The sequence below is a fragment of the Idiotropiscis lumnitzeri genome, chromosome 1 (assembly GCF_059441095.1).
Source record: "Idiotropiscis lumnitzeri isolate Australia: NSW breed Sydney's pygmy pipehorse chromosome 1, RoL_Ilum_1.0, whole genome shotgun sequence".
Taxonomy (NCBI): Eukaryota; Metazoa; Chordata; class Actinopteri; order Syngnathiformes; family Syngnathidae; genus Idiotropiscis; species Idiotropiscis lumnitzeri.
In genome coordinates this window covers 9009523-9029661 of record NC_142391.1, presented here as the reverse complement: position 1 = coordinate 9029661, position 20139 = coordinate 9009523, and the positions used below count along the sequence as shown (strand labels likewise).

Here is a 20139-nt window from a genome sequence, read left to right as displayed (position 1 = left end):
CATAATTATTTGTTTCAAAGTGCAGCAATGAGATGGGTAACAGTGTCACTTGTTTGTTTTCTCATGAGGAGAACGTATCAACTTTTTGCACTTCCACCACATTCCGCAACAATCTATCCGTTGCCCTTGTATTTATTTCCTTAGTGAAGTCCCTGTATTACAATCAGAATCATGCTAAGGGAAAACGGGGGGTTTATAAAACTAACACTTGGCTATGTGTTTCGTTTTTTTTTTCTCCCAGCGTTTCTGGATATTGGTACTTCTTTGCGCTTCCCACAGTCGGGTGCAGAATGAAATCATCTGTAGGGTTGGTGACAGGTCGGTGAGATAACATCCTTTTCTTAGTAAACGAGCACTAATAGTTTATGAAAATGTAGCCTTAAAAAAGCCCCTAAACTCTGACGTTACAAAAATACTAACAGTTATCAAAATGGTAAATGAAGCAAATAAATGACAATTTATTTACAATTTCTGTAACAGGTAGACATACAACACTTTTATCTTTAATTCCTGCTGTATTATAATAACAGTAACTCTCAGATGACTGCATATTCTCAGTTGAACTATACTATTGCGTTCTCATCCAGGGTGGCGGGGGTCCAAATCCAGTCCTTGAAGGCCACTCTCCTACATTTTTTAACGGTTTCCCTCCTCCATCGCATCTAGTTCAAATAATCAGGATTGTAATCAGGCTTCTGCAGAGTTTGCTGATGAGCTGATCGTTTGAATCAGGTGTGTCGGGGGAGGAAAACATCTAAAATATGGAGGATAGTGGCTCTCGATGACCGCATTTGGAGACCCCTGGTTTTAACTGACAATCGTGGTTGTCACTCTTATCTTCCCTGAACCGCTCACACACACAGGAGGGCTGCTCTTCTTAGCCCATGTGACAAACTGCAGGTCAATGAGGGGCGCTAACGCACTATGACCATTTGCAAACCGCACTTAAACACGAAGAAGAAAAGAAGGCGGGGTCAGACTGCTCTAGTGCATACGCGCGGTGGAGGAGAGGGAAGATGGCGGGGAGGAATGTCGATCTTGATCACGAATGGAGCGAGCGGGGCCTGGACACGGCAGAGGACACGCTGGTGGCAATGGAAACCCTCTTGGCCACATTGAGGGCATTCGAAGACGGGCTCAGGCAACAGGAATTGTCCGTGGCGTCGTCCGCGGACTACTGCGACAACTTTTGTCAGGTAACGAGTGCGTGAAACATTGCTAACATTAGCATAACGATAGCTCAGTTTGGGTTGTTTTCCTCGGAGGGGGGGCGAAGGGTGTTCAAGATAGTCGGGAGGATCAGGGGTCGGTGGCGCCCCTTTTGCAATTACAAAACGTGTGTTTGTAAATACTATTTGGGGTGTAGTAGCTAGTTCCAAAGATGCTAACATCGTTAAATGAGTGGTTTTGTACCTGCTCAATTGAAATCATGTTTAGTGTTTGATGAACCACAGTAGCGTGTTCCGCATTTGTAATTGCACGCTGAGACATGGGTGTGTTTACAAATAGCTCAACCCTCACATATTACTCTGGTTAAATTTTTACGTTCAACTGCCGGAAGATAAGACTTTCCCCTAAATAACACAATGTATACACAAATGAAACTATTTACGAAATGTTAGTCATTTGTACATATGCCATTTAGTTTGTATATTAAGGCTGTTTCGGGTAATAATGTAACCATTGTTTACTCAAATAAATCTGAAAATGACCAACGTGTGCTTAATTCTAAGAAATGGTGGGGATCTTCAATTTGAAACTGTACATTCCATAATTTTGTTTATTCGTTTATTTTTCGGGGGACAATGGTAGCATCGTACAAGAGTAATTCCAAAGAACTGTCTGTGTTCTTCATGTTCATCCTGGATCAATCTCAATGTAGAAGGAGTCTTATATATTAAACATAGGGAACACATGTCATAAAGAGATGTGAGGGTGCCTTGACACTGGTAGAAAAAAACCAAGTACCTGTAATTAGGGGCGGACCGATATCAACTAAAACTGTGTCAGATCAGACTACATCGAAATTCTCAGATTTTTTTTTGTCCTACCCTCTGTTGTTCCCACCATATACAGAATGTAAAAAAATATATATTCTGAATTGGAATGTACTGCAGTAAACTTGAATTGTTTGCCCTTCAAAGAGTATAATTTGTTAACTTTATTGGGTTATTTCTTAGGTCCATGTATTTTTTTTGTACTTTAAGTGCAGCACACTATGTAATACAAGTAGGTCATATGCACAGCATAAACAATTTTTTTCACTATTGTTCTTTGTTCAATAGTATCAACTGATCGAGTCTCCATTAATTTTTCATGCTAAAAAAATAAATACTTATATCATTCCAGATATGTGATCGATATTGGTATTGTATCAGAAGTGAAAAAGTTGTGTTGGGATGCCTCTACGTGTAATGTATCAAAATAAAGTATACATTTTTTTCAATCAAGAGATTTATTTAAAAAAAAAAAAAAGGTCACAAGCTCAAGAAGCCACCCGGTCAGGGCTTGCAAACAAACCATGGGGGAATCTACCATCTTTTAATTTTGTGTTTCCCACATCATATTAGCATAGTATGAGCAGAGTCATGTTTAACCATAACAAAACAATCAATAGTTAAATTTGCATCTCTGCTATGCAGCTTCCTTGTACAAGATAGCGTCTTACCAACTCAAGCATCCCCATTTGGGCGGAAGTATTCTCAATGTAATTAGTACACGCACGCACACACACACACACACACACACATCTCCTTGGCTGAGATCCTTTCAGGTGGTTCCCCTTTGCGGGTATGCCATAAATAGACGGTAGGGAATTAATCAAGGCTCCCCGCAGACACCCAACCTGCAAGGGTGTCTGTCTGGCAATCGGCCGTCTTGGGATGTCGTGGTGTTACAACAAGCTCACCAGCCTGCTTGATAAAGGCGGCACACATTTTCAAATGTTTAAGAATAAATTGGCACCATGCTGTTTTCCTGTTCGCAATACCTTGTGGTCCATAATAACCAGTTGAGTGACGATTTACGATACTGTTCATCCTTTTAATATGGCATGTGTTTAAATGAATGCTTTAGTCAAGCGATGTCAAGATTTGTAATGATGCATTACAATTATATCTGAGCTTTTAATTGGACAGGAGCTTAAAGAGTAGTAGTGGTCTGTTTTTTTTTTTTATTTTATTCTCTTTTCAATGCAAAATCCAGTCTTATTCATAATTACAATAGGAAGCGGTGTTGCCAACTGTTTGAAATTTGGTTGCAGTTAATTGGTGAACCACAAGCCATTTTATCCTTACTAAATACCCGCTATGTATTTGACAGTTTGTATTTGGTTATTTTCCCCTCACCGATCCAGCCCCCTCGGGCCTAATCAGTGCACCTCAAACCAGACCGTGTCAAGTGGGATCAATCCGGTGCAGTCTCGCATTTCCGCTTCCCCTCCAGCGTGGAGACCTTGAAATCTCACCTGATTATGATTGTTCTAAGGGGAAAACCAACATCATGCAATTAGCTAACTGTGTATTCTTTTTCTCCCCCAGGCACTTATGCATTATGCTGGCAGCAGAAACTCCATAGACCATGGACTTCCGCTCCTCGAGGTCTACTGCCTGTCGATAAACTGCTTCGCCGCCGCCCGCTCACACCTCACCACAGAGTCGGACAAAGTGACGCTTGTTTTGAAGAGACTAGCTCTGTAAGTGCAAGTGTCCCAATGGAAAAAAATGTGTTGTGATTACTTTTGGCCATAATACACAATGGAAATAAGGTGCTCGTTAACTTCCCTTCAAATGCTGTGTGAACTATGCATGTTGTCCCTAGTTTGTTAGCTACAGTCTTGTTTTTTTTTTGGAGGGGGGGCAAAAATGTTGTTATGGGTGTGCATCTCTCCAATAAAAAAACAATTTATTTCGGATCTCGATATATGGGGTGAAAACCGATTCAAGAACCGTTTTTAAGGTGGAACGATTTGGTTTGATTCAGTGGGATTCGATTCCATAGGGTACGGTTCAGTTTGAGGAGGTATGACACGATGAGTTTCTTGTTGTTTGTCAGCACTGTAACAGCGACACTCTTCCTAAACATAGTTTGAAGCAGCCGCAACTTGCACACTTCACAATTGAAATCAGGCGTTTGCCTGTCCCTTTCAGACTGCAGTTACTGAAGCAGTCCACTTTGCTGCCTTATCAAAGACGGAACAAGGCACATTGGCAGCAGACGAGACAGATTTGTCGGGCGCTGTCCAAGCTCCTTTGTGTTGAAAGTAATTGTCGCTGATGACTTTGGACCCAAGCAATGTGGTTTGTGCCTGAACGGTACAAGCACAGTGCTACTGCACCTTTTTACGGGAAATTCCGTGTGAAAGTAGCTTCTGTTATGCCTCTGTTTCTATGTAAGTTGGTCAACTTCAGCTCCCCCACAAAGCATTTATACCGTACTTAGGGCTAGTGCGAAAGCAGATAATTTTATTTTTATCCTATCACATATATCTGCTTCAAGTGTCCGCTTCTGCCTTGCCCAGCAGCACTGAGTGTCCTAAGCAAGAAGCTCAAGCTTAATGTTCTAAAGTAGTCAGCTTTTTATTTTTGGAATATGCCACGGCCCAATAGAAAAAAATTGGACACCCTGAGTCTACTCTAAAAACAACTGCAATTCCACTTTGGGGGGTTTAGCTGTGTGATAGGGAGAAGCTAGTCGTTCAGAAGGAATAAATGCAAATAATGCCTCCCGTCTTTTATCACCTTGCACAAAAATATAATGGGTTGCCAACTTGAAAAGCACAGAATATAGGGTTGCTGGTCCATGATAAGAATCAAACCAAATGCTGTCAGCCTTAACTTACTTTTAACTTTACAAATAACATTCTCATTATGTAACCCATTAGTGGAAACTCTTGGTGCATCTTGGAGTCACACGCTCATCTATGGCCCGCAGACATTAATTTTTACTCTAAAGTGGTCCACTGTTTTGTTGGGAAGCACGTGCATGCTTAAAGGCAAACAATCACAACAAATGTCCAAAAAAAATGTATCTGTAGAATGTAGTTTAGCTGCTCTCTCTCAACGGGCAAGGACACAGAAAATAATCGCACGTCAAAAGCTGTGGATTATGAGTTACCTTTGATCGTTTACGCCAGTGTTCTCCTTGTTTGTCATGCAGAAGCTGCTTTGAACTATTTCTGTCAGTTCCGGAAAATGAAATCCCTTATGAAGCCTGGGTTCAATTTCACCAATCTGTTCAGGTAGGTATTTAAATTTTTATATAATCTATCGTCATCTGTTTCGGAGTTCCCTTGGATCCTTAAATTTTAAAAGGCAATGAATCAAATATAAAACAAGGCCTTAATGGACATTAAAATGTCTTAAATCAATCTTGTAAATCTCTGAACATTCTTCCTTTAATTTAAGAAATGATGATTGTGGAACCAACATAACAGTGATGTGCTTTTAGTCGGGAGTTTTTTAGAGCCGATGCATGTCTTTTATGTGCGTTAGGAACTTTGGAAACATTGAATTCCACATGGAATTAAAATGTTGAATTCAACTTACCTTAAGATGTGTGGATCTTGTGTTTGCACGGATAAATAAGGCATGAGTGAAATGATCTGTACTACCATATTTGGTATTGTAAGGTTTTACATTAGCAGTTGGTCGGGGCCACCTGAAGATAACTGACACGATTGGGCCAATACAAATTTTGTAAATATGATGAAATCAACTCATTTTTGCTATTTTAATATTTACCATTCAAAAAAAATCATGTCTATGCAGAGCTAGTGCCAGTTCTGTCATGACTGCCACAACATGGCTCTCAGGCCACCACCCAAAAGGTTTGATGCAGGCTCTGATATCGGATCATAGCATTGTAGTTGTATTTGTGTCTATAAAATGATTTGTCCACCTCACAAATTAAATTGTCACATTTAGTCAAGATTTAAAATGATTTAAAACCCGATAGAGATCCTAAAGAACTTTGTAACGACCCCCAAAATGAAAATATCCTGAGGTGTTTATTTGCTTTTATGTGGAAGACGTATTCCTTTGCAATTGAGGCACAGATTTTATTGAGCTGGAGTTACCCAATCACTGTTTAGTCTAACATAAATGCTTGGGTTGGATTTATTTATTTATTTTTTTCAGATTGCACATGACACCTTGTTGCAGTACGGGAGTACAGACCTTCAAGCTTTATTGCAAATCACTGGAGAGGGGGGCGCATGGAGCAATCCCGTCCTCGCGGCCCTCCTTTCTGGCCAGCCTACCATCCAACAAGAAGGTTAAAAGAAAATCAGTTTATTAAACTACACTAATGTCCATCTTGGCAACATATTGTCCTGGTTGGCTTATCATTGTACTATTTGTTCTTTTGTTTTAGTTGATGCGTATATCTGCTTGGAGGGCGAGGGCTTCATGGAGATGCGGGTGAAGCATCTGGAGAAGATGGGCGAGGTGGCCAAGGCTGTGGTGCTGGCAAAAGCTTGCACAGACTGCAGCGCGATCTCCAACCAAGCTACATTTCGTCACACATGCGTCGCTCTCCTTTGCCAGCTGCTTCCCAATGAAGAAGCCATAATGGAGGTAAATCCTGCTTGTTCTTTCTACATGCTTGTGACGTACTGCTATTTTTCACGCCTCAATCGTGTAATGTGCGCCTTATTTCTTTTTTGTGCCTGACTTACATTTTGCAGCTACTCAAGTGGTTCAAGAATGTCTCCTTGATTTTGTGACCTCCCTCCTCACACATTGTTGTGCTTTACTGCCTAACAGATATCAAGGCAAGACTGCAAGGATGTTCTTGAGATTATCACCAACTTGGAGATGGAGGGGGAGGAAAATACCGGCTTTATTTTGTGCACGACCTTCCTGACGCAGCAGCTTCAGCAGCCGAGCCTTGACCACTCTTGGTGAGTCTGTTGCCGAAAATGGATGTTGGGATCTTATTAGCAAGGTGGCTGATATCTTAGAGGAATTTCCTAATAAATAAATAAATAAATTTAAAATAAAATAAAATTTAAAAAAATGTGGAATGGGCACTTCAAAGGCATCTAAAGTCCTCAGTAACAAATAAAATCTGGCAAATTTGTCTTGATGCTACTTATATCATAGCTCATAACTCATTCTTCTATCCATAGGGAGCTGATACAACTGTGGAGTAAACTTCAGAGGAAGTTGGACCCTTCTCTTGTGTCTCTTCTTGAAAGATGCCTTCAATTGGGTGCCATTGCCATAACAGTGCAACATTTGCTGTACCTGGTCCGTTTAATTCAGACAGAGGTAAGAATTTTTTTTAACACTGTTGCTGCAACAATGTTTGATATAGATTTACAGGATAACTCAGCAAATCGTATCACAATGTGACGGCACTAGTGTGATGATGAATACATTGGAATGCGTCACAGTATCTATTTACCTGACGGAATTCAAATGTATAGAAATGTCTTCATTCCAAAACAACTACTTTATTAATGATTTATTGAGGCTCATACATTGATAAGGTTTGTATGCTGTTGATATCATACATGTGCTAAATCACTCAGATGTTGCCCTACACCTAGGTAGAATAATATAAAACAGGTCACCCTTAGAAGCCACAAACATTTTGAAATAGATGAGAAAGTGTAATTTTGAAAATGTAAATTGTGGCCATTGTGATTTTGGTTAAAGTATTCCTGTATTTTTCAGGCGGAGGCAGCGGGCACTGCTGCCTCAGTAGAGCTGTGTGTTAAAGCTCTACAACTTCCAAAGCACGAGGACTCGGAAAGCAGAATCGGCATCTGTAAAGTGGTGTTTGGCCTCCTCCTCAATGATCTGGAAGTAAGGCGGGCCTGCCTCCTCACAGAGTTCCTGCTTGGCCCCAGCCAGCAGGTCTTGAACTGCCTCCAAGAGCTTTACCAGTGCCCAGACCAAAAGAATGATCAGGAAAGCAGCATTATTCCGAACTCGCTACGTTGTGAACTGCTGCTTGTGCTGAAGGCACACTGGCCGTTTGACCCGGAATTTTGGGACTGGAAAGCGCTTAAGTATCACTGTATCTCCCTTCTTGGGTTGAAACCAGATTCAGAGGGAGAAGGTGACGAGGAAGAAAGTGAGAAACCACTTGCGCTTCAAGTCAACACACTGACAGAAGAAACAGAGCACAAACCTTTTTTAAATGGAAGTCTTCATCTTCAGAAGCAGCCTGATGATAAAAAGCCCTCTCACATTGTTGGAGGGGACGCAGGAGTGAGGAGAGCCAAGCTCTGTTGTCGGATTTGTACAAGGTCCTTCACTGAAATGCAAATCATACACCACTCCAAAAGACACATCGTGGACGACAGACACCCCTGCCCCATTTGCTTGCAGAATTTCAAGAACAGAAAAGAACTTATTCCGCACATGAGACATCACCTCCAAAGTGAGGCGCTTCATCACAGTAACATGAAGATTGAAGACGATGAGATTGAACCCGGCGAGATTACTGTTGACCCGTCTTTAATTTTGTATTACGAATCCACGCATGATCCTGACGTCCTGCAGCACATTGTGCAGCAAGCCCAAACCGTCAAAGACAACGACCATGTGACGTTCGATTACATGAACCAGCACTTCAGTCTGCAGAACCGAGAGGAGTATTTCTGTCCTGGAACTGGATGCTCTCGGGTTTTTAAACATTCCAAGTACTTATACGTGCACTTAAAGTCGGACCATAAAGGCGATGAGAACGTGAAGCATTTTCATCAGATGAGAGAGCAACGAGAGAAGTGTGCCTTCTGCCGGCGCCATTTTGTCTCTGCTTACCATCACCACAAACATCGAAAAGTTCACTACTGTCAGCAACCGTACATGTGCGTGGTGATGGGTTGCAGTGCCCGCTTTAGTTCTTCCAATGAACTCGTGTTGCACAAACAGATCCACGGCTATCAGATAAACTACCAGTGTGAGCTTGAGGGCTGCTGTGTGACTTGCTCAGACCTGGGACAACTTTATCACCACGAGGCACAACATTTCAGGGACGCAGCATTCACCTGCCCGAGCGCCATTTGTAAAAAATTTTACTTTTCCAAAAGGGAATTCATAGAGCATCTATCCACACACAACATTACTTTCTCTGAAAAGGACTTTGAGGCTCAGAGGACAGCGAAAGAGACTATTTTCAAGGCTGATTTGGAGAGGGCGGCCCTTGTTAATAGTCCAAGTGATGCAGAAGGTAGTGTCATTGAAGATTGCCAAAAAACTTCATCAAGGAGTTCCACTTCCAATCTCCTCTCCAATCAACCGTCCGTCGACACCAAGCCCAAAACACTGCTGACCTTGGTGGCTATGTGTTTCGATGGAAGCAAGTTCACCTGTGGATTTGAGAAGTGCGGTATGACTTTCTCCCGGGCTAGAGACGTCCAGAGGCACCTGAAACATGCCCACCCAGAACACCTTAGACTGGAGAATAAAGATCACAAACCTGACAAGGAGCAAGGTCCGAAGTCCAAAAAGATCAAGACTGAGTTGGAGTCGGACAATGAGGAAGATGAAAACCAATTCTTAGCTCCGTGCTCACCTGTAGACGATGGAAATGAATGGACAAACTCGCCCCCGTTTACAACAAGCCTTGCTAAAAATGATGACCTTCAAGAACTTCTCAAAGGACTAAGTAGCCTGGATCTCAATTCTTTGTCCCCACAAAATCTACTAAATAAGCCGCCTCAGTCCGCCCAAGAAGCAAATGCATGCCTTCATCGGGCTGTTCTCGAAAACCAACCTGTAGTTTTACTTTCCAAAGCATCTTCCCAGCTGCCTACAAGAAACGTAACAGAAGAAAGCACCATCAAAACCCTTGACAATGCTAAGCCTTACACGTGCGAGCTAGGAAAGTGTGGCTTTAGGACTGCACGCAGCTATAGTTTGCTGCGCCACTACGTTAATCTGCACGGCCGCCCGCTTGAAGAGGCCAAAAGAATGACTTGTTTTAAGGACACGTCATTTAAGCCCTTTAAGTGTCAAATGTGCTTGAAGACTCACAGAGAAATTACAGGCTTGAGGACCCATTATATTCGGATTCATAAACTCCATGTCAGTTTGGTGGACAAATTGAGTCTTAGTTCTTCACAACCTACAAACCCTACATTACAGAACTTGAACCCCACAGTGCAGATCGAAGTACCCAGATGGGAAAAAGAGGTGAAAAAAAACTGCAAAAATCAACAAAACCCCAGTAGTTGTTCTTCTTCTTTGGTTGTAAATGTCGCCGCGATTCAAGAGGAAGAAAGTGACCACAAGGGAGACGGCGAGGATGGGGGTACACCTCAGGTCAGAACAAAACGCCTGGTGACCAAAAGTAATCTCTGCTATATTCTAGATAAATTCAATAAGCCATTTCATTGTGTTGCCAAAAACTGTGACGCAGCCTTCTCCACCCAGGGAGGACTCGTGCGCCACCTTCAGATCACACACCATTACAAACGCTCTCAGCTGCTGTTGGAACAAGAAGTGCAACACGATCCTGAAGTGACAAAGGAGACTGTGAAAAAAAGCCCTTCCCCAAACTCGGATGAACCTAAACCCCAGTATAAATGCCAGTTTGTCAACTGCAACTCGTCCTACCATCTCAAAAGCAGCCTAGCGCGTCACACCCGCATTGTGCATTCTCAGATGGCCGGCGTAATTAGGTGCAAGTATGAGGGCTGCACTAAAGTATTCACCCACAACGAGGCACTGAAAAAACACACCCTGTATCGACACTGCGAGTACTACGACTCATTGGTAGTTCGGCTCCAGAGCACTCACAAGAAGTCAGTAACAGGATGCCAGAAGAAGCTCATAGTAACACCCCCCAACACGGGCGCACCCGTCTCAACCGGGTCACCCACACCTGAAGCGAAACAACCCACCCAGTCAGAGGAGGAGCTTGAGGAAGTTACCAAAGACCAGAAAAGGTCCAAATTTAAAAAGAAATATGTTCTCAGATCGCATGAGGAAGCTTTACAAATGTGCCAAGACCGTTGTTTACGAGTGGCCTACCCGTGCATGATTCAAGACTGTGACTCCGTCATCAAGTACGGACACAGCTTGACCCGTCACTACAGATCGGTTCACCACATGAAGAATCACTATCTTCGAAATAATGCCGACAAGCTCTTTTACAATGCGGAGCAGCTGGAGGAATTGATTCAGAAGAAGTCCGCTAGGCCAACCGTTGCAGTAAAAGAGAACCCGAATGGAGTTTGCAAAATGGAGTATCAGCCAGAATCGGAGACGTCACAGGGACAGGATGCACAGGTGAAACTGCACTCTGTCAAGGCAGAAACCCAAATGGAGGGTCTTTCTAATACTCTGGGATTCCCGGTGGAGGAAGTGCTGCCACCTGCCGAGAGAAATGGGGTCCTTGTCGGGGCCGATGATGTGTTGTACGGAGAACCGAGTACCGACACTCACACGGACGATACTGTTGTAACGCCGAATGGTCACAAACAAGTGGAAAAATTACTCAACTTGGAACAGATAAAACCACTCCTTCGTCCGTTTACGATCAATCTCTCGCCACCGTGCACTGTACTCTTTACTTCGGAGGAGGGCCTTCAGGATGCTTCAAAAGATGGTAAAATGAATGAAAAATCTGCGGCTTTTCCTCCGCCCGTACGGCAGCCTCTCAAGCGAAAGAATGAGATCACCATGCAGCCATCAAACACGATAGACCCTCAGCCTCTCGGCCCCCCTCCAGACCCATTTGACATTACCACGTACAAACCCGTTGGCTTTGAGGTTTCATTTCTCAAGTTCATACAAGACACTGCACCAAAAGACAAAAAGACGCTCATCGCCAAACGGCGAGACTCCTTCCGGCGCAGTTGTTCAGTCAAAGAAAACAAGCAGCTGGGCATGTCGTTCACACGAAGCAGACGCAGTCATCCCACGCTTCACAAATCCCGCGGTACGACTGGGGACTTCTCATCTGTCCGAAACTTGAAGTCCATCTTGGACAAAGCCCTTGCTGGGTGCGGGGACCTGGCCATCAAGCAGCTTCAGTACCTCAGACCCGTGGTTGTCCTGGGGAAGCCAGTGTGTGCGGCCACCCTGCCTCACCTCTTCCCATCAGACTCAAATAACAGCAAACTGCTTCTGGGAAGCACAGTTTAACATTGCACCTTTTTTTTTTTAATTAAGTTGTAATTCAATTGTAAGTTTCTTAAATTTGAGATGCTGTGTTTTTTTTTTTTTTTTACTTAAGTTCTCAATGGAAAACTTGCAAATCAGCAGCACAAAATTCAAGCCATGACACCCCCCTCCCCCCCACTTGCAAATCTCATTTTCTAGCGTATATACATAAGTGCTACAGATTGTTAGAAATGGTTAGTAGCAAGAAGCTTTTACTTGTGTCAAAATGTAATATACTTCCTTCAAAAGTCTAAAAGAGTGACTGATTGACACTTCTAATTTCATCTGAAATAAGCGTGGCATTTGCAGTGCTTGGAGATGAGATACCTGTGTAACTTTCTAATAAATCTGAGAATTAATATTGAGTGTTTGGTTTTCTCATACCATGCTCACAATGTTCCTCACTGAATAAATAAAGGGACAAGCTGACATGAGATCTGTTTAGAGATTTGACTTTAACTGCTTTATTAATTAATATTTTAAGTTGTGTCCTGTGCAATTGCAACAACTTAGATGCACAGTGTTTCCTTAGGAGTATTCAACCCATGCTTAAAAGGTCAAACAAAGTTGTTATGAGAAAAAAAATGTTGGAGGGGTAGTTGAGAATTGTCCTAATATTGTAAGCCTTTAGTATAGAGCGAGCACAATTATCCCTTCCCAACAAGTACATCTTACCTAGCATGGGTCTCTAACAACCACAGTACACCGTCGGCATGTTTTAAAAATAAATGCAGTGATAGTAACTAATTTAGTAAAAGTGGTCATTTAAAATGCAAACAAATGTATAGCAGTAAGGTGTTGTATATTTATATTTCCCCCCTAAAATTGTTAATAATTGAGAAATTATTTACATGAACAGTGTCCACATAGATTAATATAATTACCGTCGTATTAACAAAGATAAGTTGAGCACGTTTATGTGAGTCAAACAATTTATGTGCACAAAGTAGTTACAAGAGGAAAACGATTCGTGACTATTGATCTCCAGAAAGGGTTTCTGTATTTTTTTAAATTGCGTTCTCTTTTATACTTGCTGCTACTGTTGCAAGTAAATTGTTCATACAAATATTTCCTGCAGCTTTATCTTTACGACGATTTTCGAACAAAGTTGGGTTGGCGTGTCGCCAATGGACGGAACTCCATCGTGTTTTTATTATAATGTGACAAAAAGAAAGTTGTAAATAGTAAGTTAAACTCACTGTATATGTTATTAATAAATGCCCGCGACCGTTGTGAGAATACGCGGTTTTAATAATGGATATGCAGTGAGTTTCAGATGCAAAACGTTCAGCCACGTCATTCTAAAGGCCCTCGGCAGAATACATTAAAATGGCAGTACATAGAGACAGACAAAAATAATAAAGCGTGCAGAATGACCGGAATCAGTTAAGCCAGGATAAATGCTATGGGGAGTAGTTAAGTGACTTTTACGAACACATTTCACGAAACAGATTTAATTTAGTTTGTAAACTATGTGTTTAGGCAGAGAAGTTCTTTAGGTCTTCGGCTCAATAAACCGGATGCGACAATATTGTGACGGGAGCGGTTCCTTTCCGGACCTTTTATGCTGTTGAACTTGCTGCGCTCTCATGAATGAAGTGTCATGTATTTTACGATGGAGGCTTAAAAACAACTCTCGGTGCACGTTTTAGTCACTTTTGGGTCGACTTGACGTTCGCAAAAGCTCTCCATTTATTAGACTACTATCCCACTTGGTGTGTGAAGATTATGTGTTAGCAGCTAGCCAGGCTGCGAGAGAAATAACGTTGCTGTTAGCCTGTTTAGCTAGTGAGCGTTTCGTTTATTTCTTATTCACCCCACATTCAAAAGAAATCGAGGAAATATGCTCGACTTTATAAGTGAGCTCCCCGTGGAGAAGCAGATATTTTATGCCGTTTTGGGCTTTTCGTGGACGGTGTATATATGGGAGGCATACCTTGCACATAGACAGGTAAGTTCGTAATTATTCGCCATGTAGAAAATTAATGTTAGTTGTTTTAATAGCAAATGCACATTGCTAGATTCGTCTCAAAGTGTACGAAATGACAAGTTGGCGTTACGCCTTCTCTTAAAAAAAAATTGGTTTTAGGATAAAACTGAACAACCATGTAAACGTTATCTATTCGGTATGAAAGGTTATTGTCATGTTTGTTAAAGCGTCGTTATGTTAGATAGCAGACCTAAATAAGATGTTGCATGTACAAGCTAAGAAAGAAATATTGTTTGTGCAGCAGTAATTGTGCCAAATGGGACGTACTGTAAACCAATAATCACAGTAAATTATACCAGCGGTGTCAAAAAAAGTTCCAGAACTGGTGTCACAAAAGATTACCCGAACTACTTGTAAGTATTCCCCTTTAACGTGGGCCAGATGATAAACAAGGAGATCCCGCGGCATTTGTTTTGATCCGTGCGTGAGAAGAGGCAAGACAACTCATTGCTCGCTGCTTCATCATGACATTGCACCTTCTCACAACGCCCTGAGCATCTGACATTTTCTGGCCAAGAGCAACCTCTCTAGTCACGCAACCTGGCTCCACGTGGACCCCAACACACACGCTACTTTCCCAAATAAAAGGGGGCCCACGACATCAAGTTGGGCTTGACGGCACTGCAGAGGGCCCTAAAAGAATCCCACTAGTGAAAGTGTGTTACGACTCCTCAGGGTTATTTTGAAATTTCTTTGTGATGCCAGTCTTGAAACTCTTCAAAGCATTTTTAATGGGACATCACGGCAGGAGCATCTTAGTTTACTACTGATTAACATTCTGCCTCACTATTCTGAATCGGTTCAACTTCTTCTCTGGCCTTTTTGTGTGGAGAATGCGGTTCTTTTTAGCACACACATTCATTAGCATAAATGTTGCCCGTTTTTATGACCTCCAAGTGGATTAAAAGTATGCAGCACATTGGGATAGATCTTGGATGGCTTTTCTCCAAGTACTCCAGCTTCCTTCTGCATTCCAAAAACATGCATGTCTAAAATTGTCCGTAGGTGTAAGTTTGAGTGTGAATTTGTTGCATTCTTTACTGTATATGTGCCCTTTGGCTGACTGGTGACCAGCTACAGATCATTTGTGTCTCTAAAGAGAGGGCTAGCTGTAAATAAAGAGTATGTGGTTGTTTTATTTGTCGACAAAATAGTGTAGATTTGATTACATTTTCATGCTAAGTTTTTTTTTTAACGGGAGTATCGAAGTATGAATGGTGGTTTGACATGTTTATCATTTGAGCCTCGTCTTGTCATCCCTACAGCGAAGGATATACAGGTCAACGACACGTGTGCCGCAAGAGCTTGGAAAGATAATCGATTCCGAAACATTTGAGAAGTCTCGACTTTATCAGCTCGATAAAAGCAACTTCAGTTTTTGGTCTGGCCTGTATTCAGAGACAGAAGGAACGGTAAGTTAAAAACAAGAAATGATCATTATTCATGTGATTTATGAAATGGTGTTTAATAATTGAAGTCTCTTCTTTTTCTACACTGTTCCTGTCAAAGCTGATCCTTATCCTGGGTGGGATTCCTTTTCTGTGGGGCATCGCCGGCGCAGGGACGAAACGCTTTGGATTCGGCCCGGAATACGAAATCACGCAGTCCCTTGTGTTTCTGACTCTCGCCACCCTGTTCACTGCTTTCACTGGCCTTCCCTGGAGTTTGTACAACACGTTTGTCATTGAGGAGAAGCACGGCTTCAACCAGCAGGTAATGTTCCTGCTTCAAATATTTGATGAATTCCAAATTGTACAACGTGATGTTTGTTTGACCCTTTATTAATGGTTTGATCTTGCTCAATAGACACTGGGCTTCTTCCTGAAAGATGCCGTGAAGAAGTTTGCCGTGACTCAGTGCATCCTGTTGCCCGTTGCCTCGCTGCTCCTCTACATCATTAAGATTGGGGGCGACTACTTCTTCATCTACGCCTGGCTTTTCACTCTGGCTGTTTCTCTGGTGAGTAAATGGACCTGTAGAATGTGACACCGTCTGGGCTCGGTTGACAGAAAGTCTTTACCATAGAAGGGCACTTTGGCCTGGGCACCCTTGCGCCCTTACACTTTCATGGTGATTCATAAAAATAATCGCCCACCGTTGCCGCCCGTATTCGTCCTTTTAAAGCACTTCCGTCCTTGCATTGTCGTCTCTTGTAAACTCGCTGCTCTCTCTCCGTTTTCAGGTCCTCGTAACCATCTACGCCGATTACATCGCTCCTCTGTTTGACAAGTTCACTCCTTTGCCAGACGGCGAGCTGAAGACAGAGATTGAGGCCATGGCAAACAGTATCAGTTTCCCTCTCACGAAGGTTTATGTCGTTGAAGGTATTTGACCGCCAATGGAACAATTATGTGTTTGTGTGCAGTTTTGAAAATGTGCCTGTGTTTCCAGGTTCCAAAAGGTCTTCGCACAGCAACGCATACTTCTACGGCTTCTTCAAGAACAAACGTATTGTGCTCTTTGACACGCTGCTGGAGGACTATTCCCCTCTCAACAAGGGAGACCAGGCAAAGCCCGAGCAACCAGAAAATGACGAGATTCACAATGAATCTACAGCCAAGCCAAAGGTTACGATGCCTTAAAGTTTGTTCGGGGGCGTTGAAATGGGAACTTTGGGTTCTTTCACCTTGGCACCTTTTTGACCAAGGTTGGAGAACTCTTTTATTATTAGGGGCCATCTTTGGGTGTTCAAAAAAAATGTGGCGTCATTTGAACCATACTTAATGTAGTGTCGTTATAATTATTATTGTATCTGAGTAACTACATGTCCCTGGAACATGAAATTGAATTGGCTTCTCGTTTAGAATGGAGAATGTTCCAAACATATTCTTATTGTCAATTTTACAAAGACTTGTAATGTGCACACTGCCTTTGACGCAACACATGTTCTCTTTTTGACGTTTTGTTTTTCCATTTTTGATGCGGTGTCCATACATGTTTTCTAGCTGGTATATATATATATATATATTTTTTTTTTTAAAGGCACGCTGCATACTCTTGTTTGGCGGCATGTTATATTATTATATTGTCCCTTCTTTCATCATCATTCTTTATTCTGAAAAAGAAGAAAAAAAACAATATATCACGTCATTTAAATTTAAAATCATATGACCCAAATTTTTTATTACACCGTGAAATTATGTCAATTTTACGGAAACTCTTTGTACTATGTATATTGTGATAATTTGGTGGTTAAACGTTTTTGAGGTTGATTATTTGAGTATTTTTGAACGGCGCATAGAGATTTTGTTGTTATCAAGCAATATTTCCGGGTATTATACTAACAGTTGGACATTTTTACAGCACAAGAAGCAAGGATGCAACAATCAAGAGATCCTTGCCGTTTTGGGTCACGAGTTGGGTCACTGGAAGCTCGGTCATACCGTCAAAAACATTGTCATTAATCAGGTGATTATTTCACCTATTTTTCATTTTTTTAATTGGCGTACTCTGTGTTACATCTGGCATTAACATCCTCTGTCTCCGTCTCTCCACCAGATGAATTCCTTCCTGTGTTTCTCTCTGTTTGCGGCACTCATTGGACGTAATGAGTTATTTGTCGCATTTGGCTTCAATGACAGCCAGCCCACTCTAATTGGCTTGATGATTATCTTCCAGTTCATCTTTTCTCCATATAATGAGGTGACCACAAGACAATCCTTATTATTTAATTTTGTAGTTCCACTCCAGACCCACCTGCAATGACTGCGGCTATGTATGTTTTTTGTTTATTTTATTTTTCCCGTGTACTACACAACTAGCGATGGGCTGAATACCGGTTTTACAGTTCACCATGAGTTTAAAAAACTCATGGTTTCAATAATCGCTTATTACGGTCAGTCAGCGGTAATGAGCTCTTGGTGTTTTTTGAGGGAACTTCTAAGTAGGGCACAATATAATAATAATAATAATAATGCCTTTATTAGTCCCACAATGGGGAAATTCGAGATTCAAACCCAGGCCTCCTGGGGAGACTGGGTCCTGAACGCGGCGCCTTAGACCACTCGGCCATCCTGGCAGCCACGAGATTCGAACCCAGGCCTCCTGGGGAGACTGGGTCCGGAACGCGGCGCCTTAGACCACTCGGCCATCGTGATGGGATGCTTGCAGTTGTTAACAAGCCACCTCTTTGAGGTTAATTCAAGGTTAGTCACTTCCACTGACTTGGCTAGCAGAGAGGGGAGGGGTGAACAGTTATGCACACAGGAGGTGGCGGGGGGAAGGGAGCAAGACGGAAGACATGCAAACTCCAGCATACTTATATGGATGCCTTTGTGCTCTGTTGATTAATCTGCATTGTCTGAAAAACATTTTGACAAAACATGGTGCCAGCAGGTACCGGTTAGCCCCAAGGACAAGGAGAGGTCTGTTTTAAAAAGACCTCTCCTGTGATGGGACATTCTAACTCGCAAAAAGAAGAATTAGAACAGAAGAATGTTAAGATTTATTGATTTATTTAAACCTAACTTGTTACACATTTCCTAACGAACCAGATATTCAATACTTTGATTACATTGTTTAAAAATAAAATAGATTGCTGTGTTGAATGGGGAAAGGCTGTTTTTATTTACCCAAAAGGTTCAAAAGACACTATTCTGCTGTTTTCTTGATACATTGAAGTTATTTTTTTTCCCTGCGTTTCAGCTTCTGTCCTTCTGCCTGACGGTCCTGAGCCGCAGGTTCGAGTTCCAGGCCGATGCTTTTGCTCGCAACATGGGCAAAGCCTCTGAGCTCTACTCGTCCCTTATCAAGCTGAACAAGGACAACCTGGGCTTCCCTGTGGCCGACTGGCTGTACTCTATGTGGCACTACTCGCACCCGCCTCTGCTGGAGCGCCTCAGAGCGCTCAACGTCAAGCAGGACTGACGGTACCGTAGTGGGGAGCGGCGTGCGCTGCCTCCTCCCAAGGGCCTCCGGAGACCCCTCTTGGTCCTGTGACGCCTCCCCCTAATCTTATTTTATCTTGTTTTAGTAAATTCATTTAATGATTCACTTTTGTGTTTGTTTTAACTTGTAAAACATCAGCATAACGCATTATAACTGAAGGGCACAGAGGCCTCAATCGGAAGCACACTGAAAATATGTGTGGGCAATGTGTGTTAAATTGAAGTTTGCGTCACTGCACATATGTTTGGCAGATTGGCTCAGTAGAAATGATTTGTGCGCTGTTTACTATGGCTTATGTAAACAAGCCCTCATCAGGTGTCATCCCAGAGCGGGTTATACGCAGTCTGATAGCAAATTAATATAAAAGTCAGATGTGGCAAAGGACGTGTGACATAGCTTCACAGGCACACAGGCCACCATATTCAAGTCTTCCCGAAATCAATAATATTGGTAATGCTGAATACTTAAGTTCCCCGTTTAAAAAAATGGGCCAATTTGTTCATAATGTGCCTCCCAAAGTCTTTGTTCTGATACTTGACCCTGTTAGAGACACAGCAGTGCTGACATTTTCTTTTGCATCTCAATATGACTTGTGATTTTTAAAAAAAATAAATTCTTTGGGGAAGGGACAAGATCTTCTCACGCACCTGTTTGCTAACTGGGGTCCAATGTACCTGTTACGTATGTTACAGTTTATTAGTGTTTCATTGTGGAAATTGAAAAAAATGAATGTGGTTTTGATGTTTTAGTTGATAAATATTTGATCTTTAATTTGGGGGTCTTGAATGAACCAGTTGCCAGGCGATATGTTTATAAGGGACGTTACTGGGGGGGAGGGTCTGTGAGGTTTCTTAAGACAGGTTTCAGGAACTACTTTGTTGAATAAAACTATTCCAAGCCTTGTAGACTTGAATTTATTGATTCAATTTATTGAAAACAGTACAATCTTTTCTCTCTGGATAAAAATGTCCATAACAAACATGTCAATAAAGGTGGGAACGGAATGAGTGACAAAGGGCAGCCTTGGCAGAGTCCAACCCTAACCGGAAACAAATCTGATTTACTGTATACTTTTGTCAAATAATATACTTTTTAAATAAGCAGCTAGTTCATCATAATTAAATTAATTGTAAATAACAC

At 42.1% G+C, this 20139-nt stretch overlaps 2 protein-coding genes across 2 annotated transcripts; both read left to right on the top strand.

The window, feature by feature from the left end:
- The first annotated feature begins 983 nt into the window (after positions 1–983).
- On the top strand, positions 984–12481 carry rlf (RLF zinc finger). Its single transcript, XM_088315062.1, has 8 exons — positions 984–1196; positions 3540–3694; positions 5158–5239; positions 6138–6273; positions 6373–6575; positions 6765–6901; positions 7130–7271; positions 7680–12481. Exons 1-8 carry the CDS (start codon positions 1017–1019, stop codon positions 12102–12104), a joined length of 5460 nt encoding a protein of 1819 aa, XP_088171188.1. The 5' UTR covers positions 984–1016; the 3' UTR covers positions 12105–12481.
- A 1159-nt stretch (positions 12482–13640) lies between these two features.
- Positions 13641–19902, top strand: zmpste24 (zinc metallopeptidase, STE24 homolog). Its single transcript, XM_088315049.1, has 9 exons — positions 13641–14073; positions 15378–15524; positions 15622–15825; positions 15919–16071; positions 16295–16436; positions 16504–16679; positions 17416–17520; positions 17611–17754; positions 18757–19902. Exons 1-9 carry the CDS (start codon positions 13966–13968, stop codon positions 18976–18978), a joined length of 1401 nt encoding a protein of 466 aa, XP_088171175.1. The 5' UTR covers positions 13641–13965; the 3' UTR covers positions 18979–19902.
- The last annotated feature ends 237 nt before the right edge of the window (positions 19903–20139 follow it).

Bases quoted from the DNA above. Each gene is read 5' to 3' on its own strand.
- rlf (XM_088315062.1), top strand. From the start codon at position 1,017: ATGGCGGGGAGGAATGTCGATCTTGATCACGAATGGAGCGAGCGGGGC. The intron at 1,197-3,539 runs GTAACGAGTGCG...TTTCTCCCCCAG, and splicing joins ACTGCGACAACTTTTGTCAG to GCACTTATGCATTATGCTGG. The intron at 3,695-5,157 runs GTAAGTGCAAGT...TTTGTCATGCAG, and splicing joins GTTTTGAAGAGACTAGCTCT to AAGCTGCTTTGAACTATTTC.
- zmpste24 (XM_088315049.1), top strand. From the start codon at position 13,966: ATGCTCGACTTTATAAGTGAGCTCCCCGTGGAGAAGCAGATATTTTAT. The intron at 16,072-16,294 runs GTGAGTAAATGG...CTCCGTTTTCAG, and splicing joins TCACTCTGGCTGTTTCTCTG to GTCCTCGTAACCATCTACGC. The intron at 16,680-17,415 runs GTTACGATGCCT...ACATTTTTACAG, and splicing joins AATCTACAGCCAAGCCAAAG to CACAAGAAGCAAGGATGCAA.